Source organism: Eumetopias jubatus, unplaced genomic scaffold (assembly GCF_037043125.1).
Source record: "Eumetopias jubatus isolate StellerSeaLion01/CBP00866 unplaced genomic scaffold, mEumJub1_p1.0 scaffold_16, whole genome shotgun sequence".
Taxonomy (NCBI): Eukaryota; Metazoa; Chordata; class Mammalia; order Carnivora; family Otariidae; genus Eumetopias; species Eumetopias jubatus.
This window is the reverse complement of record NW_028274822.1, coordinates 7,899,838-7,927,686: the sequence shown is the minus strand read 5'-3', so window position 1 is coordinate 7,927,686 and position 27,849 is coordinate 7,899,838. Positions and strand designations below refer to the sequence as shown.

Here is a 27,849-nt window from a genome sequence, read left to right as displayed (position 1 = left end):
TGCAAACTGCTCAAGGTCTTAAATTCAGAAGTCTCCGTATCAATGTCTGCACATTCTGGTTAAAAAGGTACAGGCTTTGGGGCCCCTAGGTGGCTCAGTTGTTAAGCGTCTGCCTTCGGCTCAGGTCATGATCCCAGAGTCCTGGGATCGAACCCCGCATCGGACTCCCTGCTCCTTGGGAAGCCTGCTTCTCCCTCTCCCACTCCCCCTGCTTGTGCTCTCTCTCTCGCTGTGTCTCTGTCAAATAAATAAATAAAATCTTAAAAAAAAAAAAAAAAGGTACAAGCTGTGTGTGCATTCATAGCACACAGGCAATACTAACCCAACCAACCAAAAAGGCCAGGGGATGGGAAATTTGGAGACCATGAGGCATGAACTGGTCCCCTACACCTATTTTCTGAATCTCTGCTTACACTAGGGATGTATGATAGAAAAAGCACTTGACTAGCATTCAAGACACCCAGATTCAAGTCAGATGTCATCAGTAAGTAGCTGAGTAATGTTAAATCATTTTCATGTTTAAGCAGTTTTCTGTAAAATCAGGGGGATTAATTATTGGTTCTCAAATTGTGGAAAAAGTAAAAGTCACCTGGGGAGCTCACTGACGATTCTCCCAAACACAGGCCTAAGATTCCATTTCAGTGGGTCCAGGAATCTGCATTTCAACAAATATCCTAGGGGATTCTGATGCTGGTGGGTCCCCAAGTTAGCGTCACAGCAGCTGCTGAAATTGTGCGCTGGTGACCTCAGGAATCGTCTGCTTACCAGTGTCCCCCCAGTTGGCTGGACAGAATCTGAACAGATGCAGATGGGAAGGGCTGCCGTCCAGGACCAGGAACACTATATGCCTCTGAGGCTCGAGTCCCTGGACACCATCAGGAGATAATGCAACTTCTCCCGAAGCCGGTAGCTCTGTTTCCAAGGGTGGAAGTCCTTCTGGGTGTCAGCAGATCACATCCCCAAGTGGTTCAAGCTACTGTGCTACAAAGCCCCCCACAGTACCACCTGGAACTGCTAGGGAAAATAATAAGTTACAACTCTTCCTGATTTCAAAGATAGGAGGCAAAGGATACACTGATATGTCAATTAATCAATGAACCATAAAGGAAAAGATCACTTCCCTGGAGAGATCTCATTTTGTAGAAAAAAATGGTAGTTATCTATAAGATCCAAATACAAGACAGGAACTCCAACGAGAAAAGAAAAGAGGCAGCACAGCACAGACAGACAGGCAGCCACAGGCTAAATAATAAACCTTCTGAGAATAGTGCCTATGACATAGAAAGAGCTATTTAAATGCAAGTTACAAAGAAATCCACGCCGTTATTCATCAGTGAGAACTTATAAAGTAATACCAAGAAAATGGCACAGAATATAAGAAACCAGGAGAAAAGGTAGAAATAATTCCTGATTCCTGCTCTCAGAATTGGTGAATTTTTCAGAGTGTTAGCAAGTCTATTTCTTTGAATTAGCTTAGGTGGCCCAGGAAATTCTGAACTTCCTAGATCTATTGTTAAGATCTCTAATCAGTAATTTTCAGACACCACAAATTTATCTGCTTCTCTTTCAATATTTAACCTCTATTCTGTCCTCATGCCTCTAGCTTAAATAAAATCACCCGGCTTGTTTTAGTGATGATAGCATTTGCTAAAGCATTTTAAAAATGTTTTTTTTTGTTAACCATAATTCAATTAGAAAATTTTCCCTAAATGAGTGTGTACAGCTGTGTTATGTGTAAATAATGAGTGTGTATAGCAATGTGTTTTTTTCTTAGACACAATTTTCTTTCTTTCAAAAGTGCTACGAAAACTGCTGTACTTGATCAGTACTTGAATGATACTGGTCTAAGTTCTCAGTTCAAAACTAATGTCATAAAGCGTTATTACATCATGAATACTTGACAGAACTTTTCCTGCTAGATCTTTTTGTCTTATTCTTCGTGATGTTTTGGGCTGAGCTAGAATTTGAACCCAGGCCTACCTGATCGTAAACTCAGTATTCTTTATTTATTATACTTCCTTCTTTATTACACAGTATTTTAGAAGTTGAAAGGTGAAAATAATAAAACACAACAGGTTTCCAAATCATATGGAAATCAGTTAATATCACTAAAAGTTGCATAAAGAAGCACTGACAAAATTATAGACATTTATATTTAAAATATCTCTTTACCAACGTGTATATAAAGGTTTGAGAAATAAGGATTTGTACTGACAAGAGCCAAATTCCATGTAAGAAATCAAGGAAAAAAAGAGAATCAGAACACCCTGTCTTCTTCCAATTACTAAAATTTATACTCATGAGACTGATAAAAGTCTGCAAGCAGCAATTATTAGTCGATTTTCAGTTTTTAAAAATATTTTATTAAATAATTGTTAAATATGATTTTTACAAAGCAAATTACATAGAAAAAGGTAAAAATATTCATGTTCCCAAAACTTTCTATGCCTTTTGTCCATCATCTTATCAGCTGCTCTTACTCATAGAGAGCTGGTATGGAGGGATAAAGCTGAGATGCCCCAGTTTTATTTCTCGTCAGGCAGGAAGGGCACACACCTTGCAGAGATTTAGCATGTCTCCAGGTAACAGCTGCCACACAGAGCTTGCTTCAAGGTTGGCTCACCTGTCCGGCGGCCATCGGTTTCAGGGAGGAGAATCTCACATGGCTCAGGAAGAGTTAAGAAGCTGAACGAGGTTTTCAAGACATTTCAAGTAATAGGCATTCAGAGGGGTTTCTTCTGAGTTTGAGAAAGCTGAGAGAAAAATAAGAGTATGGAAGAGTAAGTTTATTAAATTTAGTACTGTACTTAAGAACAGACAGAATTCATATTTATTTTTTATTTATTGTTTAGCCAAAATGTATAAACAGGTAATGGCAGCCTCCATAATGGCTGCCATTACCTATAACCCCAAATGAATGCCTTGCTTTCTATGCTACTGTATCATTCCTCCGAATGCACAAATTCTAACATAACTACCTCTAGGAACTCATGGTCACAGTGAGAAACCAGAAAAATCCACAAACCACTTATAAAAAATCAGACTACGAAAGCACAAATTAATAACCAACAGACTTAGTACAAGAAAGACACAGTACAGCTCCTTAGCATAAAAGTGCTCACTGAAAACCGGTGTCACTTGAAATGAAAAATGAACTGTGAAAAGAAAACCCAGCCTCCTATCATGGTCACATCACAGGGCTGAGAGGAGAGAAGGGCAACTCGATCTATTCTCGGAAGACTGTAATTCAACTCCCTGATGTTAGATCAAAGTTTTCTGTTCAAGGTCAATTCTAATTGGGCCCAGTTCTTATCACCTCAGAACACATTACAGCACGGCGGTAGCCACTGGCAAAGGAAGTTTAGTGCACGAAAAAGAAAATGAACTGGAGAAAGATCAAAGACATGTTTTAAGAAATTATATCTCAAACCTTCATCTATCAAAACAATTTATTATTTAAAAAGGTGACATAATGAAAAGCATGGACCAGATATCAGCACATTTTTATAATGCTTCAATAAAAAAGCTTCTCAAACATCAATGTAGAAAACTGTCATCTTGTTGTGAACTATCCGAACAATTCATTAATCAGAGAATTCACTTAATAGCTTCCAAGTTTAAGTGTAATCTCTTCCATAATAAAACTTACTTTTCTTTGCTAAGGAATATGCTTCATCCACTCTTCTTTTTATTGATGGATTTTTCAAAGTTGTTTTTGCCTGCAGATAACATAGAGCAATCCATTAATTAGATTTACTCCCATAGGCTACGGATCAGGTACTCCAGTATTTACGCTGCCACTGCTGACCCCAGCACTAAGCAGAACGTTACCAAGTGTAATGATGGATCCAGGGAATTAGGAATGGGCATACCACACTCTGCCGTCAGCCACATCCTTTCCTCCCTAACTCGCTTCTTTCTCTGTAGTTCCATGTGCTTCTTTCCCTGCCCTTTCCTTGGCCCCTTCTCCCCTAATATCAAGTCTTAAAGGAAGACTCAGTCTTGGTTTCCATATTTCACATTCCCTCAAACCCCAGATTTCAGATGAAGTATATCAAACAGAACCGGGGGGTCAACAGATATTCACTAATAAGTAACTGCAAAGTGTCAGCTCCTGTGCTAAGCCCTAGGGGTACACGGTGAAGCGACTGCACTGCCTCTGGCCTCGTGCACATGGCTGCCGGCCGGGGGGAGGAGCAGCACACAAGGGACAGACGGCCTAGAGCACCCCTTGAGGATGGTGTGCATCCTAACACCGGCTGGCACTTGGCCACTATTTAATTGCTAGATATACAAGGGCACTTCTCTCAGGAATGAGATGTCTGCAATGAAAGAGAAGCCCAAAGGCCAGAGAGAGCAAGTGCAAGTGGGCACCTGCTGATCGCTCCCTCAGGGCTGGCCCTGGGCTGCAGCCTTACAAGAACCAGGTTTTCTCGAAACTCAGTAACGGCACATGCCAGACAAAGAGGAATCACACAGTTGGATAAAACTTCATTATCTGGTTTTATTTCAGGATGCATTTCTCCTTAATACATCTTTTAGCAGAAACGATCTATACTAACATTAAACCAATATGCCAAATCAATTTATATTGACAGGGGAAATTCACCCAAAAGAGACACCCTTCTGAAATGAGACATCCTGTTGACTAAATGAAAAAGATTTCAAGTGATGGCTCACTAACTATAAAAATGCACAAGGCAACAATGTCTTTGAGTTCATTTTTTTCTCTCTTGCTGATAGTCCTCCGGCGCCCCTGGCTGCAGCCTCGGAGCCTTGGTGTTTGCCCCTGGCTATAAAAAGGACTTTAAAAACTGACCTTTTGATAATTGTGAATCAGAGCCCAAAGCGCAGCTGCTCCGATCCTCTGAGCATTCTGACTCTGGCTTTCCAGACAGGCAGCTAACACACCAATGACTTTTTCTAATAATAAACACATTAGAAAAAAAAGTTCAGTCCCAGACATTACAATATATTCTGATCGTGGACTAGTCAGAGACTCCCTTTTTTCCCCATCAGAATACATACAAAGTTGGTATCACCAGACTAGAGCAGAAACAGTCTTGTATACCATGTGTGGGAGGACACCCTCAAAACAAACTATTTTCACGACAGGCATAGAATAGTCACGTGGCAGCCTAACTTTTTTGGCCCTAATTCAACAATGGCACATTCATTTAAACAATAGTGCAGAAGTAAGTAATTACACAAAGAGTTGTATAAATGAGCTGTTCAATTATAGCTCACATTTTGGTGTGCAGGAAAACAGGTTTGCTCTTATGATAAATTATAAAGACTATTATAAGAACATCAACAGCATGGGTTACTACATAAAACAATAATCAAGAAATACGAAATTAGGTAATAAGCCTTTCAAAACAGGACTAAACATTTTGGAGAAATGTTTTTGAGTATGTGTATGTCAGAGGAAAAAGTGATTTAAAGGCACATCAATACATGAGATATGTTCCCTTTTTGCAAAGCTTGCCAGAGTATGAAATCAAGCCTTACAAATTATCTGTAGCAGTCTACTCATTTTAAGTAAAGATGCAAAGAAGTCCAGTCCCAAGTAAACTGTCAGGGTGTTTCAGACCAATATATGAACCTATCTTATTATTTATTTTTATATATCATTAAATTGTATCAAATTATTTTTCCTCTAAAATGTGTGTTTAAAAACATGTAGCAGGCGCCTGGGTGGCTCAGTTGGTTAAGCGACTGCCTTCGGCTCAGGTCATGATCCTGGAGTCCCGGGATCGAGTCCCGCATCGGGCTCCCTGCTCAGCAGGGAGTCTGCTTCTCCCTCTGACCCTCTTCCCTCTCGTGCTCTCTATCTCTCATTCTATCTCAAATAAATAAATAAAATCTTTAAAAAAAAAATAAAATAAAAAAAATAAAATAAAAACATGTAGCATTCTTAAGGGTTGGTATGGGAACTCTCTGTATGTATAACCACTCCCCATTCCACTGGATGCATCTAATTACACTATAACCTGGTTGAGGGCAAAGTGTGTGTCTGTCTGCTCATGATGAATATTCCAACCACAGTGCCAGTTTATTTTAGGGGCTCAATAAACACCAGCTAGACAAAAGATTCCATAATTAAAGCAACAAAAATGCTGTTTCAGTAATTCTATTTAGTTTTTAAAGAAATTTTAAGGAATTTTAAATCTTTTACAGGAAAAAAAAAGCTGCTCCATAAAGTAACTTCTGTAGAGTGGAGGGACAGGGCGGAAGGTACACACGGGTGTTGAACTTTCCTGACAACTAGCCCCTACTCCTTACCACCTCCTCTGCATTCCCTAGTTTTCCCTTGCTTTTCCTGTACCCTAACTTTCCCATAATGAGCCTACATAAATAGTTATCTGATGAAATTTGTTATGTGAAGTTGTAGGTGGCAGCTGGTACTCTTAGGGCACATCATGAAATGAAAGGGTGGTTCCCATGTGTTTCTCTGAGCATCATCAAATGATATTTTTGTATAGTGTACTAAACACTCAGAACATATAACCCTTAATCTAAATAAGTTTATAATAACTCCCTTGACTAGTTACTATCTCTTAAGCATTTTTTTTAAGATTTTATTTATTTGAGAGAGAAGTGCAGAGTAAGAGTGAGAGAGAGCACAGCAGGGCCAGGGGCAGAGGGAGAAGCAGACTCCCCACTGCGTGGGTAGCCCAATACGGGGCTCGATCCCACGACCCTGGAATCATGACCTGGGCCGAAGGCAGATGCTTAACTGCTGACCCACCCAGGCACCCTTCTTAAGCATTTTTAATAAAGTACATATATAGATCAATTAATGTGGCCCCTAATGATGATGCAACTGGATCAATTTAAAAAAAAAAAACATTGTGAAATATAGCATGTATAGCAAAAAAGGCACATTAAACATTTTTAAGTTTTACTAATAGGCTATCCGTCAACAAATGAAAGGATAAAGAAGGGGTGTGCGTGTGTGTGTGTGTGTGTGTGTGTGTGTGTGTGTGTGTGTGTGTGTAATGGAATATTATGCAGCCATCAAAAATGAAATCTTGGCACTTGCAACGACGTGGATGGAACTAGAGGTTATTATGCTAAGTGAAATAAGTCAATCAATCAGAGAAGGACAATTATCATATGATCTCACTGATATGTGGAATTTAAGAAACAAGGCAGAGGATCATACAGGAAGGGAGGGAAAAAATGAAACAAGACAAAACCAGAGAGGGAGACAAACTGTAAGAGATTCTTAATCATAGCAAATAAACTGAGGGTTGCTGGAGGGGAGAGGGGTGGGGGATGAGGTAACTGGGTGATGGACACTGGGGAGGGTGTGTTGTAATGAGCACTGGGTATTATATGAGACTGATGAATCACAGACCTGTACCCCTGAAATAAATAATACATTATATGTTAATTAATTGAATTTAAATTACAATATTTTTAAAAGTTTAATAGGTATGAAGTGAGCATCCACATACACCTATAAATAACTTCAAGAGAATAGATAACAGTAAAATGTAGCTAGTAAGTAGGAAATGATGAGTTTTAAATACTACCTTTCTTCTTAATGTAATTGAGTTAATTACAAATTTAGGGGTGTCATATTGCTAGCCTGAAATCAGGTATACTGAGTATTTACACCACGAATATCAACAAATCCAACAAACCAGAGATGAATTAATGGGAAAGCTGAAAGAGGTTTGTTTTATGACTATATTTTGCATAAAGGTGAGAAATAGTTTTAACAGTCTATTACAAATTAGATTTAATGACAATAATTGGGAAAAGAGCCGATTGGGATGCAATTTCATTTGTCAAATAATGATGAAACTGCAACCACAGACTGGCTACAGATACAAGAGTTTTTTCAGCAAAAGTCTCCCATGTTGTGCTCCCATGTTAGGTACATATATATTTATAGAATTTGTTATTATTTCAGATCTTTTAATTTTTCACTTTCCTATCTTCTGCAAACATTTCCAGGCTTGTCACTTATTTATCTAAATACGGCATAAATAAATTTATCTTTAAGTCTGTGTTTTATAATTCCAATACCTGAAGCCTAAGGCAGATGAGTTGGTATATTTCCCCTGCTGGTTCTGACTCATGTTGCCAGGGTTCCTGCTGTGGTTGGTCACATTTAACCATACCCTGGTTAATACTTTTGAAAAACTGTGGAGGTTCTCTGAGGCCCAGTATGTACTTGTCCTCCATCCATCAGAGCGGCATAGTGCCTCTGCTAAGCACCCAGAGGCACTGTCCATCGAGGTTCAGCTCAAACCAAGGTCACAGGCCACTCAGGCTATACATCTCTGGGATACAGAGCTGTGAGGAGCAGTCTGTGGTGCCCATTCTCACACTTGTTTTTCTTTTCTTTATAATCACCTGGATAGGGGTTGGGGAACCAATTTAATTTTGATTCATCCTTTTCCTAAGAGGTTAGCTCTTCGGAGTTCCACCTTAATACAAACAAGATGGCCCATAAACTCCTCATCTTGGACACTCTTGACTGTTGTTCCCTGACTCCTTGGCATGCCTGAACAAAAGCCAAGCATACAGTGTTGGCAAATGTCCTTGAAACAAAAAAATATACATAGTTCATATATATATATATATTTTGTGTCTCTCTAGGCACAAACTTTCAATCAAAATTGGCCTGGGAGTTTCCCACTATCCTTTCAGTTCTTTGATTATTTTTAAGGTGAATTTTGATATATTTTATCTAGCATAATTTTGTTGTTTTCAGAGGAGTCCTTGCCTGAAATTACCAGAAACAACGAATACTCTAGCTCTATGTTTAACAGTAAGGTCAAGCCCCACAACCCATTCCATTTCTGACCATCAAAACCAGAGGTTTGGGCACTCATGATCAGAGTTTTTGCAATCTTATCTGGTAGATTTTTAAGCCAGCTGACTCTGCTAAGCCCTCCCTGTGGATCTCCAAGTGGAAATGGGAGGCAGTGCCCATGACATGCCCTCAAAGGTCCATAGAGAAACTGCACAGTTGCTGCCTCCTATCCCTGCCTTGGAGGCCCCTGATCTCACGTCTCTGGGGCTGAGGAAGCTCCTTCTTACCAGAAGTTTGTCCAACTGCTTTAAGCTACGGAAGAAGAGAGAGAGCATGGCTGTTACAAAGATATGCTAAAAATAAATCCAGAGGGAAAATGTAGACTTCTCCTTGAAATCCCTAAAGCCCATCCTTTCTCCAAATCTCTCAATAATAAAATTGCATTGAGTAGTCCCAAAGAAGAACTTCTTCTGAGAAAAATGAGTAACTAACAGGTGACAGGCCTGGGAACAGATACCTCACATATGCTATCTCGCTGCCCTGTGGGGTAGGGACTATCATTAGCCTCACTTTACCCAAGCGAGGACGGGGCGCACCCCATGGCAGCCTGCACAGCGTCAGTGGAGGAGCTACAGAAAAGCGGAGCTCAGATCCACAGTTCATTTCACAAAGTTAAAAGCTGACCGAGCTTCTACAATCTCTCCCTGTTATTTCCAACAATTCCATAATTATCAGAAAAAGAGAATCACCACTGCATACACAGCAGGAAGCATGCAGAATCATTGCCACTCACTTAGAAAACTCCATGTGTCATAGAAAAACACCGCTAAGAAAGAAGTAAAAAACATGAATGGAAAACAGAATTAATCTCTAGTACCATAAATGGTACTAGACACTTTATGCGTGTTTATAAACTGATTTCTACCAAAACTGAGAAAGGAAGGATTATTTTATAGATGTAGAAACTGGACCCGGGGAAGCTGCCCCAGGTGATGCTCGAGTGAGCACATAAGGGTTGGCATCTAAAACCAGGTGTGTGGAGGTCTAGAAGCCCACCTCTTTTTCCCCCAAAACAATGCAATGTAACCTTATAAAACTCCCTCCCTATTAACACTCTCCTCACAGAAACAGCACATGGTTGCAGAAACAGAGCTTTCCATTTCCCTCCTTCTGCTTCAAATTTTTTTCTGAATCCTCGCCTCCATCTGTCCTACATCTCAGAGAATGAGGTCTCTGTAAGGCTAATTTCACCATTTGGTCTTGGGTTCTGAATTCTCCTGCCTGCTCAGGAGCGCTCAATCAGAGAGCTGAATACTCACCGAAGTGCTCACTAGTGACAGGCACAATTCCAGATGCTACAGATAAACATGAAGAAAAGAGACCTCATAAGAGCTAATGTTCTAGTGTGGGCAGACTAGGAATAAACAGATACATGCTGAAAATGTATAGTATCTCAACTGTTGATAATGCTATGGAGAAAAATAAAACAGGCGGAGGAGATACTGAATGAGCGGGAGGGAGAGGAAGCAGGAAGAAGGATGTGGGGACTATCATGTTGACAGGTGGGTCTGGAAAGGCTTCACTGAGACAGAATCTGCTCAGAGACCTAGAGGAGCAAGGGGGAGAGAGATGGGAGCAGTCAGGGTGAGGCCAGGAGCGCCCACTCCACGCTCCTGCTCCCTGCCACCTCCTGGATCCAGTGTAACCACCAGTGGCAAGACCTGTTAACCCCAAGAAGACTCCTGGCAGCCTGGAGGCTGGAGCCACGTCTGCTTCACCATCTGAGGACAGGATCACACCTGATTAATTCCAACAGCCTCTACCCTCCCACAGTGCCTTGAACACAGTGATGCTTAATAAATAGCTGGCAAATTATTTATAAAACAATTTTGTGTTGTAATCTGAATGGAATACTTGAGGAATGACCACATGTATAAACAGATGCCTGTGTATGTGTGTGTGGTGTATAATGTGAATACTCACCGTTAGCCAGGATCTTGGGCTTATTGGCAGGACTGAAGCAGATGTTATGAAAGATAAGAAGTGGTATATAAGGGCTGCTCTTATGCTTATATTTGCTCATCTCTGTAAGCAAGTCTAAACAGCCATCTAGCCTCAGGATCATTTGTTGCCCGTCTTCTCCAAATGATATATTCAGGAGTAACTTCAACCAAAGAATGGTCAGATTACTGAGATGCTTATTTCCTCCTTTTGGCAACGTTAGAGATAGAAAGTTCTGTAAGAAGTTACTCTGTGGGTAAAGAGAGAGAATATTATTTTCTTCCTGAGTCTCTTCATTATTTTCCTTGTCCCTTGGAGACCAATTAGCTAGAATTCTGCTCTTCTTTCCCACAACTTTATTTCTCCTTCCTCCTAACACCTACCTTCCAAATATTCCATCTATATTGTTTCCAGGTATAAGTGAATAAGTTAAGGAGAACAAAATAGTGCTCAAATTTTAATTCTTACTAATTCTTTCCTGATGATGGATAAAGTAAATACATATAGTCAACTCTTAATTATTTAGGATGATAATTCAATTTGGGGATTATTTCAGGCCTCCTGAGTTTTCTCTTTCTGTCTGCCTTCTGGCAATTTTGCTACTCATTAAAAGCTATCCTATGGGGAGGAAAAAGAAACAAAACCCAAATCAGTCTTGGATACCAGTTAACAACTCTAGTAGTACTGAAGAGATCTGAATCTAAGCGTTCTTAAAACTAAAAAAATCTATGTGTACATCTTATATTTACTTTACCCTAACCGCTTATCTTCACAGATAATTTCTCATGGCTACATGCCATTCTAGGAAACTTAGACATGAATACCAAAAATATCAGATAGATATTTTAATCAGGGTACAGAAATATGATCACTGAACTTTCATAAATGTCCAGAATATCTCTCATCTCTCTCCTGCTTAATAATCTATTCAGGCCCAGTTCTTGGGTTCTCCTGCACCGAAGTCAAGATGTTGGCTTGAATCTATAAGGTAAATTGAACACTTTTATATAGGACTCTGAGTCTAAAAATGAAATGATATGGACGTGCTAAATCACTATACTGTACACCTGAAACTAGTATTGCCTTGTATATGTTAATTAACTGGAATTTAAATAAAAACTTAAAAAATAAAAAAAAATGAAATGAGCTACAGAAATATTAGCAACATAACCCAACAACAAGTAAACTGTAAAACTACATGCCCACTTTGCACTGTACTTGCCATCACTCACAGCTACTTCTCATCGCTCAGTCCAAATTAATGCTTTTTAGATTTATGTATCCCTTGCCTTTCCTGTTCAGCTAGAGTCTGCCATGATATTGGAGATTTGGAGTTGACACTAGGGATAAAATATATGGCAGTGCCTTAAATTATAAATATGCTATGGGCATTCCTTCTTTTTGCTAGAGCTAAAGATGCTTTCAGACAATTTCCTATACTAGACATGGTGGAGAGAAACCAGACATTTTAGAATCTCAGCTGTACAACACTACTGGCTACATTTTCTAACACCTATAGATGAGTAATGGAGAGGTATAACTGTGGTGCCCAGGACTCATTATAACAAAGCAGCAGGGGAAGGCTCAGGGGTTGCCTAATTAGAGCAGAGGAAAAACAACTTGATTGACCGCACCTGAAACAGAGTCCAGTGGAATATATATCAAAATATGCTTGAGTACAGTAACATAGCCTGAGAGTGGAAGACACCTTGAAGATCATGTTGTTCAACCTGAGAAGTTTACAAATGAAGCTTAAGGAGAGAAGGTCTCCAGCTTAAAGTCACATGTCAGACCCGAGATTAGCAGTCATTTGGGAGTTCCTATTCTACTTTACCCACGTGCTCTACAGGGAGGGGGCAGGAAGCCCTACCCCTGTCTGTGCTCCCACACATGTGCAAATGGCACCACACACAGCCAGCTGGGCACAACTTCACATATATATCCAGCCTGTGCCAGCAAATAAGCAGCTGCTTCCGGTGGGAGTGGTGGGCTCCTGATTTGCACCTTTTGCCAACTTACACAGTGTGAGTACTCCCGCCATGACTGATTTCAAGATAGCAATGTGATGTCAATTGGGTCACAAAATTCCTGAAAAACAGCAATGACACTCATGAGCCAGCCTGAGTTAGCTCCAGCAACCGCTGAAAAGATCATTCCTTAGTCATAACTGCTATTTATTTGGAGACTGCAGTCAGAGTGGGGTTTTTTGGGGTGGACGGGGGGTGGGGAGCTGACACAGTAAAGGAAAAGGAGACTAAATTCTTAGGAATGCTGTCAACTTTCATAATTTGTCTTGGCTTCCATGTAAAAGAAACAGAAACAAACTACTATGTACTAGTAAATAAGAGATAATGTGATCATATTCACATCTTAAAGGATCTTCCAAATTAGGGATTCTGTTCATACATATCTAAATATAATCTCACTGAACATGTGTATTAGAATTTGTTTAACTCATTCAATCCCTTGTAAAGTACCCTAGGTTAAAAGCAGTGATAAGAAGTCAGGTTTTGGCAACGGAGTCCCAGAGGACGGATAACATCACCTATTATGTCATAAAGAAGTTAGGTCTAAGTGAGGAGAAGTGGTTGTGATTTCACACACCATTTTGACAATGTAAATTGAACGGAAATTGTTACTGCTCAATTTGGTCTACATAAAGACCAATACATTACTTTTATGATCTCAAATAAATGTAAGACAGCTGTCTTTCTAAACCCCTCATTTTTGAGAAAGATAAAATATAATCCAGAAGCTAAGAAGATAAACGAAAAGGAAATGGAATGATCATACTCTAGCTTGTCACTTTTCATGTGTCACCTATTAACTGGCTTTAAACAAAGTAAACCTTCTGAATCCTTTTACAATCTTTTAAAATACAATGTCTTGAAATCATAATAATTTAATCCTAGAAATTGAGTTCTAGATTTTTCATACATTTTCTCAATTAGAAGGATTATTTTACTGTTTTTTTCAAAATATGAAGGGGATGCCTGGGTGGCTCAGTCAGTTAAGAGTCTGACTCTTGATTTTAGCTCAGGTTGTGATCTCAGGGTCGTGAGATCAAGCCCCACGTCAGGCTCCAACCTCTGTGGGGAGTCTGCTTGAGATTCTCTCCCTCTCTTTCTGCTCCTCCCCTCACTGTCACGCCCACTCTCTCTCCAAAATAAATAAATAAATCTTTTTTAAAAAAAAGATACGGAGGAAAAAAGAAGAAGATAGCAGTAGGGGAAGAATGAAGGGGGCGGAAATCGGAGGGGGAGACAAACCATGAGAGACTATGGACTCTGAGAAACAAACTGAGGGTTCTAGAGGGGAGGGGGGTGGGGGGATGGGTTAGCCTGGTGATGGGTATTAAAGAGGGCACGTACTGAATGGAGCACTGGGTGTTATATGCAAACAATGAATCATGGAACACTACATCAAAAACTAATGATGTAATGTATGGTGATTAACATAACATAAAAAAAAAGATACAAAGGAGAGATTAAGTACTTACTTTCTGAATTATTCCTTTACAGTCATGAGATAAGGCCAGGTTTGAAAGAAACATAAAAACCATTTGCTGAACTGCAGTGTTCTCAAGAGGCATCTGGGAAGCCAACTTCAGGATACACCCCATCAGAGATGTGGCAGGGGCTCCTCTATACGCAGCTTGAACTGGATATTGTCCACAACTTGACCAACAAAGAGAACTGCAACCTTAAAAAAAACCAGCCTGTCACAATGTCTTCTTAGTTTCACTATATAAAAAACTCTAAGTAGTGAAGTGTATCTGTCCATCAATGACTTACCCACTAACCTATGAACTGCAAATTGGCACTAAAGGCAAGTGCTGATATCTACATTCAGCCTAATGGATTTGCCATCCTCACTGAGGGTCTAATGATCTCAATGGGACATATTAAAATACTGAGTTTATTTTCTTTTTAAAGAATAAAATATGCATAAGAAGTTTTTAAACAGTTCCTTAAAAAGACATCTAAATAAAGACTTGTGTAGAAGAACAGAATTTTAGAAACTGGATATAACTTGGTCTAATGTCTTCATTTTATAGAAGGAAAAAAAAAGGGGGGGCCACAGTAATCCTGGGGCATGGGCTGATAAATGGTAGCAGCCATGTGTGCTGAGTAAGGGCACAGCCTCAGAGAAGCCAGTGACTTGCTCAGAGTGACACAGCTCATAAGCAGCAAGAACCAGCAGTGGTCAACCGGTTTTCCAGAGTCCAGTGTTTTCTCAGTAAATTAAACAACGACATGGATTTATCACGGGACTAAAATCATCATAAAAGAATTAGAAATTCATTTTACTGTAGTGTAACATAAATCTGAAGTAAATTAACTTGTAAAAGTCCATGGAAGGAGGCCAGCTTATGTATAACTAGATCAGAATCAAATACATTCTGCAAAATAAAGTCATAAAAGGCAAGTAAACACAAATATCATAGTGATCTTTCCTGTATTCACACTATATAGCAGTATCCAAATAGCAAGGTTTCTATTAAATCCATTATATGATCCTTGAAAACAAACCAGATAGGAAAACAAAAGGTTTGTTCCTCGATTTAGTAAGCTAACCACAATCTCATATTTACATCAATTTTAAGTATAAAAGTAACATAGATTATAGTTTCAAAAGACTTAAAGTATGTTTCTTTTGCTCAGTGTTTAGCAACTGATTTTTTTTCCCTGCTTATTTCCCTAAACCCTCAACTAAGGCGTGAAGGAGGGTGAAGAAGGACAAGGTGCAGATGCACTGGGCGGATGGTCTACTGCACTGGCCGTGCTGTCAGGGGTGGTGAGCTGGAGGACACAGCCACAGGAGACTGTCCAAGCAGAAGTAAGAATGAGAAAGTCAGTGAAAGAATAAAGACAAGGAAATTCTGTGCCATGGTGCACTCCATACACCACAGTGAAAGTTCAGGCATTAAGAACCTGAAAGTCTGTTTACGTCATCAGTTCCTGCTGGTGAAAGACAAGCTGAGTGAGCTCCAGAAATGGACAGCCCAGAGCTGGGGTGGAGCCCCATGTCTGACCATCAAGGAATAAGCTACCCTAAGCACGTGGTAGTGACGAGATGGACTCGGAACTGTTTTGAGTTCCACTCCTTTCTCTGCATATCTTTCGACATTTGGAGAACCCAGTTGCTGAGCGGTTGAATGGTGGCTAGAAGAAAGTATGCGCACTTGCTGACCAGACCTTACATGTGTGACCCCGAGTTTTCAAGGGGAAATGAATACCGCCAGCAATCCTACTTCACCTCCACAGTGGGTTTGCTTTCCCTCGGCTCAAACAGCTACTTCATACCTTCTCCTCTCTTCTCAAATCACCTCCACCCTCACCTTTGCTCACTCTTAGCTGTTGGCCTCTAACAATGCATAGCCCTTAGCAGCTTCACAATAAAACATCTGTTAAAGGAATGAAAAGATGTGTCCCAACGACATCAGTTATCACAAGGCCAACTGTTTCCAGCTTCCCACCTTTCCAGTTTCCACCACGCCAGCTCCCACTCTAGAGTCTATAAAAGTTTTAACCTTTACTTGGTTTTTAAGGTCTTACATCATAATTTTCACTCTCTCAATTTCCTATTTAAATTCAATTTCCCACTGCCACATAACCAAGCAAGTTTCTCCCTCTCTATTCCATGAGATGTCTAATGACTCTTCCTATCTCAACAGACACACATACTGAAGTATCTTACAGTACCTATGAGAACATTTCCCTCTAAACAACACACACTCTGTAAGTAGGAGAAACACTTCAAAAGAGGTATTTGTTTTTCCAGTCCACTTTAACAATATTATAATATAAAATTAGTATTTTAGTATATTCCTGAAAGGCAGTATTGAAATCTATTTACCATTTGGAAAATTTGCAGTATAGACACAAAGCAGCTGCAGGGCAATTTGCATCAATGAATCATCCATCAAAAGCCAAGGCCAGAGAGAGTGCAAGACAGGAACAAGATGAGCTTCAAGAGCTGCTTCCTGTTGTGAAAAGGAAATACGGATAGCATTAGTCTGAATATATGAAAATATATAATTAAAATCAAGTAAAAAAAAAAACCTGTTACTAACATAAGGAGACAAAAACTGAATTTATCTTTGTTCTGATTAGTGCAAGCTGGCATCAGAATCCTGCAGATGGATTCAGCACCTTGCCCAGGACTGCCCTGACCATGAGCCCAACCAGTCTCAGGAAGTCCCTTCAACACTGGGGCAGCCACAATACACAGCTTAGGTAAAAAACGTTAAAGAAACAGCTTCTAAACATGTAACTTAAGCAAGATGATGATATCTCACTACACTGAATAAACTCTTATACTCTAATAAACTCTAAATATTCTGATATGGTTAAGAAGTGGAATTTTCTGGTCAAGTAAACATTCTGATCAGTTCTAAGTTCTCCCCTCCACCTTCTCTCCTCTGTATGTATATGTGTGTATATTTGTCTGGTAAGTCTGGATAGATCAGAAGTAGATTACTGTTTGTAAATAATCTGAATATAGTAAAATTTAGTTAAAATAATATGTTACATCAATAAATTCTTCAGTAATTCATAGTCTTTATTACAAAGATCAGTTACCCCCAAGACAATATTATATATACAATCTGTTTACAGTAAATGCAATTGCTTAAGTGAACAGGAATTACCAGGCAACTTATAGGCCCATGTGCTCACATGTGGGTATTTATATAAATACACATACCCTATCCAATTTCATGCAGCGTTAATGGCAGAGGAGAGTGGGGAGTTGTTCCCAGTGTTTAACGCTCTCCATGATCTTTAAAGTCATTCCCGGTGTTACTCCCAAAGTATTCACCCCACCCCACTGTCCATAAGCTTGGAACAGGGCCCTGTGATTACAGAGAAAACAGAAACAATCAGGTATAAGCTCTGCCTCTGCTCTGTCGTTCTGTTCACCTAGTCTATCTGTATTTCCATCCACTCGCCCCTCCTGCCCAGAAGTGAGGAATAGGTGTTCCTCTTTTGCTGGGGGTCAGAAAGTCCACCTGTGTTCTGAAACACAGCCTCCCCACCTCCTCAGGGATCTTTATCCATCAATTAGTTCTTTTCTTCCTGTCTCTTTAACGAGTCCCCAGTTTGCTCAGTTCTGCTTATATTCAAGCAGTTTACATGTTAGGAGAAACCAACATACTGACTAACTACTTGTAATGCTATGTCCTAAATTATTAATGCTGCTTTCCACAACTAAGCTTCTAGAAAGAGTACTCTTATTGCTGTCACTTCCCATCTCTTATTGAATCCTCAGTTTACTTCCATTTATTTTCTGTCTTGATGGTGCGAGCAAGACCACCCTCAGCACTGTGGAATCTATTAAAGGTCTGTTTTTTCTTCATTTCCATGCAGCTCTCTCCCCAGGAACATCTTCACACTCTCTCCCGCACTCCTTCCCCAGTTGTTTTCTGCCTTCTCATAAATAGTTATCCTTTCCACAGATATTTTCATATATAGTCTCTTGGGAAATTTCAATAGTTTATACTGATAATTCCTAATACCCCCAACCTATCTCACCACTCAGAGCCCCAGACCCTTGTAATCTACTGATTACCAGCCCTTCTCCTCCTGGATGTCCCAAAGACACTTTACACTAACATGCGTCAACCCGAACATGATGCTCTCTCACGCCCCCACGCTGCTCTGTTACGCGTCCTTGCGTTAAAGTAGAGCCCGGAAATCATTCTGCTTTTCTCTTTGCTCCTCAGTATCTCCCCACCCTCCTTCCCTTCCCCACCTGCCCCAGCGGGGGTCTCATCATCTCCTGCCCACTACAGTCCCCCTCCTCTAACCTTACCCGCTGTTCATTTACCTCACAGCCACCACGGTCTTCCCAGTATGGAAACTCTTTAACGTCCCATGCGTACAGATACTGGAGCGAGGCAGGCATGGGTGACTTGCTGAATTACCACAAGAGTACCTTACAATTAGTACTAGGAGCATCTTATACTGCACAGGTAAGTTGGAACAGGAAAAGAAATTAAGAATCTTTGCCCCAGAGGACTGTATTTATACTCAAGAGTCATCTAAATACTCTTCTTCGAATTTAGTCCTTATTAAACAAGTTAGAAATGTAGAAATGCTTTGACTTATTGAGAGATTACACTGTCATAGATGGCTAATGTGATACAAACGTGAACACTAAAGTTATAACTAGTACCCAGCTAGCATCTCATAAATCTGTACAAGCAGATCCTACCTGGAAAATGTTCCAGGGTATTCCCAGTATAAGGTGTCATGGATTAATATCAACTGCATCCAGTCACAAGCACACTATGTAGCGTAAGGGATCACAAATTTAGTAAATGACACCTCCATTTTGAGTAAAAAGTTCATACACTGGGAATTTCAGTGAAATGTATAAACACTTAATTCCCATCAATTGTTTTGAAATGTAAATTGCTAGTAACATGTCTCGAAGAAATTAACACAGCCTAAGGAATATGTTCAAGACATTCATTTTCCAGATGTTTTTTCCAGTTCCATCCCAAATAAAAGCAAAAAAAGGCAAGAACTCCTTTAAAAAGGAAGTTCCTATAATTTATCTTTCTCTTATTTGCACAGTATTTCTGTGTGAAAGCTAGTGCTTCAAAAGTGTTGTATCACTATGACAAAGCAAATTAAAGAGTTGAAGACACCATATCCTGTGTAACAGTCACTAAACACGGTATTTTAAATGACAGCATCAATAGGGCGCCTGGGTGACTGGCTCAGTCAGTTGGGCAGCTAGCTCTTGATTTTGGCTCAGGTCATGATCTCAGGGTCCTGGGACTGAGCCGCATGTGGGGCTCCCTGCTCAGCAGGAAGTCTGCTTGAAATTCTTTCCCTCTGCCACCCTTCCCTCTCCCCCGCTCACATGCATGCTCACAAGCGCGCACCCTCTCTCTCTCTCTCTCTGGAATAAATAATTCTTTTTGTGAATTATGAATGAATGAATGAATAAATAAATAAATAACAGTATCAGTGCTCACAGACACAGCAAAACACCTCAGTGGTTCCCAGGCAGAGGGGCTGAGTCAAGGGGCACAGGGAGCCAGCAGATTGGAGGTGAAAAGCCTCCCAAGGTGAACAGGGCCATGCCCAGTGATAGCAGTAAGCATTTTCTACCCAAACAGGAGACACACTCCTCTTCTTTCCTTATGGATACAGACACCGCCACTTATTTCCTGGACAGCTACCTGACAACTGCCTTTGAAAGAACATAACCATTCACTCCATCTTAATAAAATACAACTGAAATGCATAACCATAGACAAAGAAACTCAAGTTTGCTTTAGCTTCCAGAAGTTTCAGAGATAAAGTTAAAATGCTGACATAAACAAGAAATGCCATCAATGTTGAAGCATAACAAGGTATATCCATTTCTATGAATTAACACTGACTTTAAGGACCAATCAGTTGTGCATCTAAAAAAATCTGAAGAGTTTTTCATGTTTCCTCCTATATTATCTCATATAAAAATTAAACTGTTTAATGGCAGCATTACTATCAAAATTTTGAAACATCGTTCTACTTACTTTACATTCTTCATTTTGATAAAGACAGTTTCTTAGAAGCTGCATAGCAATGCTTAACTCTTTAATAAAACCATCCTCCTGTTTAAAACAAAAAGCAGTTTAAAAATGTGAACACAATGGCATATTCTACTTTTTATATACAGTAATTCCTTCTGCTCTGGGTCACATTACAATGCAGGCGCAGGTATGCTCTCATTGCACCTGACCACCGTAACTTTGAGGGGACTGACAAGCTAATGATCTCTGAAAGATGACCATATCTCAAGAAGCGCATCCGCCACGAAAAAGCTATTTCTGTTCTATCAAGCATGGAGGAACTGAGATATATAATAGGCTCCATGTTTCATCTCAATAAAGTGAAGCAGGTACTGACTGGTTTTCAATCATATCAGGTGTTGGCTGACTTTCTGAATGATGAAGTAAAGAACCTTTGCCTAGAGAAGTAAAAGGAAAAGAGGCAAGAAAAGAAACTGACAAACATGTAACCCCTGCAACAATAAACTTATTAAATAAGACTTTTTCTTGGTTTCTTATCAAATGCAAGAGAAAGTAGTTATTACACAGGTCGCTGCATAGGCCTTAGTTATATACGGATATATGTATACTTACAAATTGACAAATACATAAGCATTCATCTTCTAAATACGCCTGTATGGCAGATTTCTTTTTACCAATTATTATTACCATCACTATTATATAAAAACTGTGTTAACTTGAGCTTACATGGGCATGCATTTTGAACACGAGTCCAGTAAACTCAATGCTAGAAAGAGACATTCAAAAGTCATGGAAAGAATAAACAGAGATTAGGAATACCAGCTCTACAACCGCCCAGCTACTGGCCTTCTCAGTTCCTAGCTGTATGACTGTGTTGGCCTTAGTGTTCATGAGATAACAAATATGACATGCTTACAACACTGCCTGGTATATAGAAAAGCTCAGTAAGTTATATCTCATTCCTACGGAATCCATGCTTGCTTTGAGAAAAATATCCTCTTTTGTAGTATAAACAATTTATCTGGTAAAATATCATATACATTTCAAAATGCTTATAATAAAAACATGTTAATCCATAAATCTCATTTTAAGATCTTTAAGTGAAAATTAAGTCTCTCTCTCTTGCTCGCTCTCTCTCTCTCTCACACACACACACAGACACATACAACCCCAAGCCCAAAGTTGCTAATGCAGCAATCCCTTTACCTAACTATACCTCTCTTCTAAATCAGATACCCATTTGTACCAAATACTGATGTCGTTTATAAGTACAGGAAATTGGAGAGATGGTCCCTAGGTCACTCCTTCATCCACCCAGATGTTTGGAATTCAGAGTTACCTGTTTCTTTAGGGCTGCTTTCCCAGGCCTAAGAGAATCTAGGTTCAGTTGTGCATTAATGTGCTTCATCTGCTCCATGCAGCTGTCTATTAGATCAGCTAAAAGATAAAATTGGAAACAATCCAAAGAATATTCCATTCCCAAGTAAGTTGAAATCACATATAACAAAGTCTCCAAAAAATAATGCTTTATATTTCTGACCAACTTCATTTTGTTGTTTTCAGTGAGAAATTAACAAATCATAGAAAAATAAAGAGAACTATAATGTTCAACAATTCCAATGTTTTCAATTTAGTATGATACTCCCAAAATCTACTTTATGTTTTGAGGCATGCATAATTCGCTTTAATAGCAAATCACAATTGAAATTACTAGACATGATGTTCCTGTTATTCTCTTTAACTCTAAGACCTGTGTTCCTGGATTACAGATGAAAAATCACAACACTCTAGAAGGGAAATTTATGTGAAAATACAGGATCATCTAACACTGTTGTTACTACTATCAAAACTATGTGGGTTTTTTTCAACTATGCAATATGTGCTTGTGGTTACTAATATTTAATTATTATGAAACTGAGTGATGTGTTACTTCTTAAAGTTTCCCCAATAGGGATGCCTGGGTGGCTCAGTCAGTCAGGCGTCCCACTCTTGATTTCGGTTCAGGTCATGATCTCAGGGTCGTGGGATTAGCCCCGCATCGGGCTCCCTGCTCAGCATGGAGTCTGCTTGTCCCTCTCCCTCTGCTCCTCCCCTCACTCATGCTCTCTCTCTCTCTCAAATAAATAAGTAAAATTTAAAAAAAAAAAGCTTCCCTAATATTTATACATTCTCTACATTAAAAATCATTACTCAAAAAATAATCTACATATATAATCTTTTCATTTTAAAAGTAATACATGTTTACTATGTTTCTGTATGAGAAAAACTCTTTAGTCATGAGATTATAAGTTCTTTACGTTTTGAATCCAAAGGAAATTAAAATAAACAAGCAGTAAAATATATGAATTGACAATATGCCATAAAAGTTGATGAGTCATGTGGCTCACCTTTCAAAGCATGTTTCTGAGCCCTTCTACTGACAGCCAGAAGTGACATCAATGCATTTGCAGCAACTCTTTTCAGGACATCCTTGGAGGATTTTCCTTCATAGCACTGCAAAGAATATATATCAAACTACCTTGAAGAAAAACTTAATCTGGAGCAAAACCACTGTGAATAAAAGATGTGGTGTATTTAAAAGGTATTGCTAGGTTTCAACTACTCCACGAAATTCACTGGAACTTGATATCATTAAGATTTGAGACTGAGAATGCTCTGTGTGAAATCATTAAGATTTGAGATTGAGAATGCTCTGTGTGAAAAGGACTGTAGAAAAAACTTACAATATGGCAAAGAGCAACAATCATTCTCAAAGGCTCACTATGTAAAGGAAAAACTGTGCACTTAATTTCACCAGGGAATGTACGTACATATACGTAACTTATTAAAAAGGGCCCTCAGAAAACTGATGAATAGGAAAACTGCCATCAAATTCCTATCTTCTTCTTGAGACACAACCCCTCCCTCAATTTCCACCCAATATACCCCTGTACCTCAGGGGATGTAGTTCTTTCCATCCTGCATTTCTATAGTCACATTTATCTGTTATATTACATGTTTTTCAAAAAAAAAATATTTAATTTTGTTGACTTATGTAAATTTTTTTTAAAAAATCACTTGTAATTTTGAAAATACTAATATTTTGGTATGTTTCTTTTATATAGTTGATATTTGTAAGTTAAAACATTTTTTCATTATCAAAAATTTCAAATATGTACAAGAGTGAAGGAAACAGAATGACATACTGTCTCTTTTTAAAAAATTTTGGGCTGAACTATTTCAAGTAAATACTAGATATCATATAATGTCATATTCCAGTATACATGACCATAAAGCCATTATCATGCCTAACATATTTAATAATTTATTGGTATCAACCTAATACCCAGTCCAAATTCAGATTTTCTCTTTTGTCTCAAAAATGTCTCCTTATGGGGCGCCTGGGTGGCTCAGTCGTTAAGCGTCTGCCTTCGGCTCAGGTCATGTTCCCAGGCTCCTGGGATCGAGCCCCGCATTGGGCTCCCTGCTTGGTAGGAAGCCTGCTTCTCCCTCTCCCACTCCCCCTGCTTGTGTTCCCTCTCTCGCTGTGTCTCTCTCTGTCAAATAAATAAATAAAAACTTAAAAAAAAAATGTTTCCTTATGGTTGGTTTATTGGAATCAGCACCCAATAAAGCCCTCACATCCTGTCTGTATATCTCCTAAATCTAGAGCACTTGCCATTTTCACACCTCCCAACCCACCCACCAGGGTTTTTCATTTCGTTCCCTTCATATTGTTGAGTTGTTGAATAAACCAGATCAGTCATCCTACAGAATGCCCCACATCCTGGGTTTGTCTGCTTGCTTCCTTGTGATGATCTGAACTTGTCTTCTCTGCTCTGTTTCTCATTTACCGAGTACTGTAGTTCCAAAGGCTTAAGTACATTCAGGTGAAATCTTTTGTGATAAGATTCTCACTTGGATATACACATAAAGTTTAATTACAATTTCAAAGGGTTCATAAATTCCATTGTAAGAACCAGAAGTTCCTCATATGATTTCTAAATATTAGATATAATTCACATTCGTAATTTTTCCTTCTATCAGGAATTTTCAATGACCCAGTTTTATAATATATTAAAATTAGTTCAAAATGATACAGTTTCACATAAAACATAGTATAGCATACACAGATGCTGACTGGCTGATACTCGACAATGTGACACTGGAGGAGCCTGCAGGGTTGAGGGGGCCCTTCCAGCCCCACCACCAGGGGCAGTGTGATTCCATCTTAAATACCTCACTTAGGCTGCTGCCTCTAACCAGGCAGGTCCCTATTTGGCCAATGAGTTAGATATTAAATGCCCAGACCCAGGGATGCTTGATAAAGATCATGCTAATGTGACCTTGAAGACAGTGGGGAAAAGGTAGAAAATTATTTAGGATAATGAATATGTTTGGAGTATAATAAGTATAGTTAATTATGAGCAACCTAATTTGCCTATAAACTTAATCTTCACCACTAATAAGAAAACTGCTCCCCTATACACACCCTTATTGAACCTGCATGCATTAATGTTTTGAGGAAAACCAAAATGTTCTCATTGAAATATATTACTCATCTACTCTCTACAGCAATGAGGGAGAAAAAAAGAGATAAGAATTCTAGGGAAACAATTGTGCACATAAATGTCTTTTATTCCCTCATGAAATCTCACTGAAATGATAGAAATGGGATTAAACACCAAGACAGACAGACACACTCACTCACTCACACAAGTCTAGAAATTAGAAAGCAGATGGATGAATAGCAAATGCAGTAGCAGGCTTGAGAAGGCAGAATACCACCCCTGTCCATACAATGAACTGCAAATGGCTGAGGAAATTTAGCATCAGGTACCACTGGAAGTGAGAACAAAGGAGGATTATTTGAAAAATCTCTGAGAACCAGTTTGATGACCAGATTTTGCCCACGACCCACCAATCTCTGCATAGCCAAGCCACTCTTCCTCCCCACCCCTTGCAAGAAACTGGAAATTTAGTCTGGAGAAGATGAATTAAAGCGTTCTAAACTGGCAAAGATGAGGCATATTTGCGGGTGAGGGTATTACACTGAAAACAGGAAGGAGTAAGTGAAATGTGCAAACTGATGTCTAAGACCCCTGCTCTCTTCCTCCTACTTTGTGGCAAAACACTTGGCAGCTGGCTTTTCACCTCCAAGCAGGAGATCAGAAGACTCTTCTCTCGGGAACCTGACAAGCGCAAGGAGGCAGGCCACAAAGGGAGGCAGCCAAATGCCCTTACATAGTACAGCTTTCAATTGACAGGCTCCACTCTGATGCCCAGGGCTTCCAATCTGCTTCAGATCTCCCAGTTTCAAATGCAGCAGACAACCAAGATTACCAGATACGGAGAAAAGCCCCTAACCAGAAGACAGAAACCAAAATAAAGAGTAAAAAAAGAAGAAAAGAGAAATTATGTAAGAAGAAAACTTAGTTTAAGAGTTCCAGACACATAGCACACACAAAGTAGAGGGGATGTCAGTTAAGCGAAGGAGGAGTTCAGATGGAAAGAACCATCACGAGGGGCACCTGTGTGTAGTCAGTTGAGCTTTCGACTCTTGGCTTTGGCTTCAGGTCATGATCTCAAGGTCATGAGATTGAGCCCTGTATCAGGCTCCACACTCAGCACAGAGAATGTTTGAGATTCTCTCTCCACCTCTCTCTACCCCTCCCACTCCTGCTCTCTCTCACTCTCTAAAATAAATAAATAAATCTTTAAAAGAAAAAAAAAAAAAAAAGAAGAAGAAGAAGAACCCTCAAAAGAGCCCAGCACAATGGATTAAATAGAACCCTCCTAGAAACTTCATCTGGAAAATGTCAAATGCTGGAGACAGAAAAAAATTCTTAAAACTCCCAGGGGAGAGAAAAATCATAATGGCTTCAGCCAGAAATCATAATGGCTTCAGATTTTTCCACAGTAACATGAGAAGTTAAAGGAAAGAGACAAAGTCTTCTCAATTCTGAAGTGAATGACTTCTAATCTAGACTCCTCACTAGACTAAAATATAAATTTAATGTAAGGGTAGAAAAAGACTCAGATGTCTAGATCTCAAAAAAGCCTCTTATGCACCTTTACTCTGGAAGGTACCAGACAATAGACTCTATCCAAACGAAGGCAGGAACCAAGAAAGGAGAACATGGGAGACAGGAGATCGCAGGAAAAGCAGAGAGGTAAAGGAATTCCCCAGGAAGAAGGTGAATGGAGATCCTAGGATCACATTGGGCACCATGCAGGTCAGAAGGAACTGGGAGTGATTTCTTCCAGAACATGAAGCTGACAAGTTCTGTCATGTCTGAATATACTGAGAGGACATTCGATTGCTGGCAAAGAGCATGGAGCTTACCAGTGATAACAGAAAACTCAGTGAATTTAAAAATAATACAATAATTATCTCTAAGTAAAAAGGAAGCTGTGAAGTTCAACTGTGTGCAGCATTTTCACAGACTGACCACCACATGCTGCCTCCTCTCTAGCCACCATGAAGATACAAGATAGCAGGGAAAGGAGAAGGGAGCCCACTGTGACCAGGGAGGGCCATGGGGCTGAGAAAGGGAACTCAAGTCTCATGTTCCAGAGCGGGAAGTCAACAGATAATGTTTAAAATGGAATAACCAAGATAGAGTAATACAAGCATGTTAGAGACATGGAAGGGAAACATAAAACAATCAACTAAAAGAGGTATGAATAGTTGCCTCTAAGAAGAGGGAAATGAAGGAAAAGCACAGAAGTCTTCTACTTTGGATACAAAACTTATAAACCTGTTTGGCACTCTAAAATGTATACACAGAAAAACGGATATGAAAGCCAAAAACTAAAAACAAACAAAAAACAAATAAACAGGATTAACATCTAGTAAATCCACCTACTTTTCAACATATACTGAAGGTCAGAGCAGAGGATTTAATTTCTACCATTTTCCATGCAGCACTTATTACAGACTGAAGAGTCGTTCCGAGCATCTGTGCACAGAGCAGGGGCACATGGCTCAAAGCGCGAGAAGTCTGGGAGGCTAAGATTCCATGTCAGATAGCTGAAGTGACAGACAACTAGCTACTGGATGATGCAGACACACAAAAGAGGAAAAATAAATCAAGAGGATATACAGCAAGAAACAGCATGTCTTTTTGCCAACCATAGGAAGAAAGAAAATCAGGACTCAATGTAATTTATTTAAATTTTATGCTCTTTTTAGATCTAATTCCTTCTATACATTAAGTGATCTAGGTCTTCTAGGTCAAGATTCTTTGCTTTCTTTCCAAAAGGCACTGATATAAAGAACAGGGTTTTTAATTACAGTGAACATTCACTGACACAGCCGTATTTCAAATAGATAAGCCTTTTCTCTCCAACAGATTTACTCTTGAACTTCACCATTCACTAAACACTTGTGCAAAATCTATCTCCTAAAATGCAAAATGAGAGTTTGTTGTTTCCGTCATTACTATCCTTAGATATCAGACCAAATATAAGGAGCAGAATTAATTCAACATCTCAATTATGAGCAAAATCTATTACTATATGTCTTTGCAAATAAATTCTCATAATATGAGTATCACTAGGG

At 39.3% G+C, this 27,849-nt stretch overlaps 1 protein-coding gene across 1 annotated transcript in view; it reads right to left on the bottom strand.

The window, feature by feature from the left end:
- Positions 1 to 2,393: 2,393 nt before the first annotated feature.
- The window catches only part of RTTN (rotatin), a 160,544-nt gene continuing 135,088 nt past the window's right edge, over positions 2,394 to 27,849 (bottom strand). Inside the window, exons 41-49 of the mRNA XM_028103002.2 lie at positions 22,694 to 22,799; positions 21,646 to 21,743; positions 20,310 to 20,387; positions 16,634 to 16,760; positions 14,274 to 14,476; positions 10,757 to 11,024; positions 4,820 to 4,923; positions 3,650 to 3,719; positions 2,394 to 2,753 (exon numbers count right to left, since the gene is read on the bottom strand). Of these exons, the coding sequence (XP_027958803.1) occupies positions 2,668 to 2,753; positions 3,650 to 3,719; positions 4,820 to 4,923; positions 10,757 to 11,024; positions 14,274 to 14,476; positions 16,634 to 16,760; positions 20,310 to 20,387; positions 21,646 to 21,743; positions 22,694 to 22,799 (1,140 nt within the window). The 3' untranslated portion in view covers positions 2,394 to 2,667. The remainder of the gene's footprint in view (positions 2,754 to 3,649; positions 3,720 to 4,819; positions 4,924 to 10,756; positions 11,025 to 14,273; positions 14,477 to 16,633; positions 16,761 to 20,309; positions 20,388 to 21,645; positions 21,744 to 22,693; positions 22,800 to 27,849) is intronic.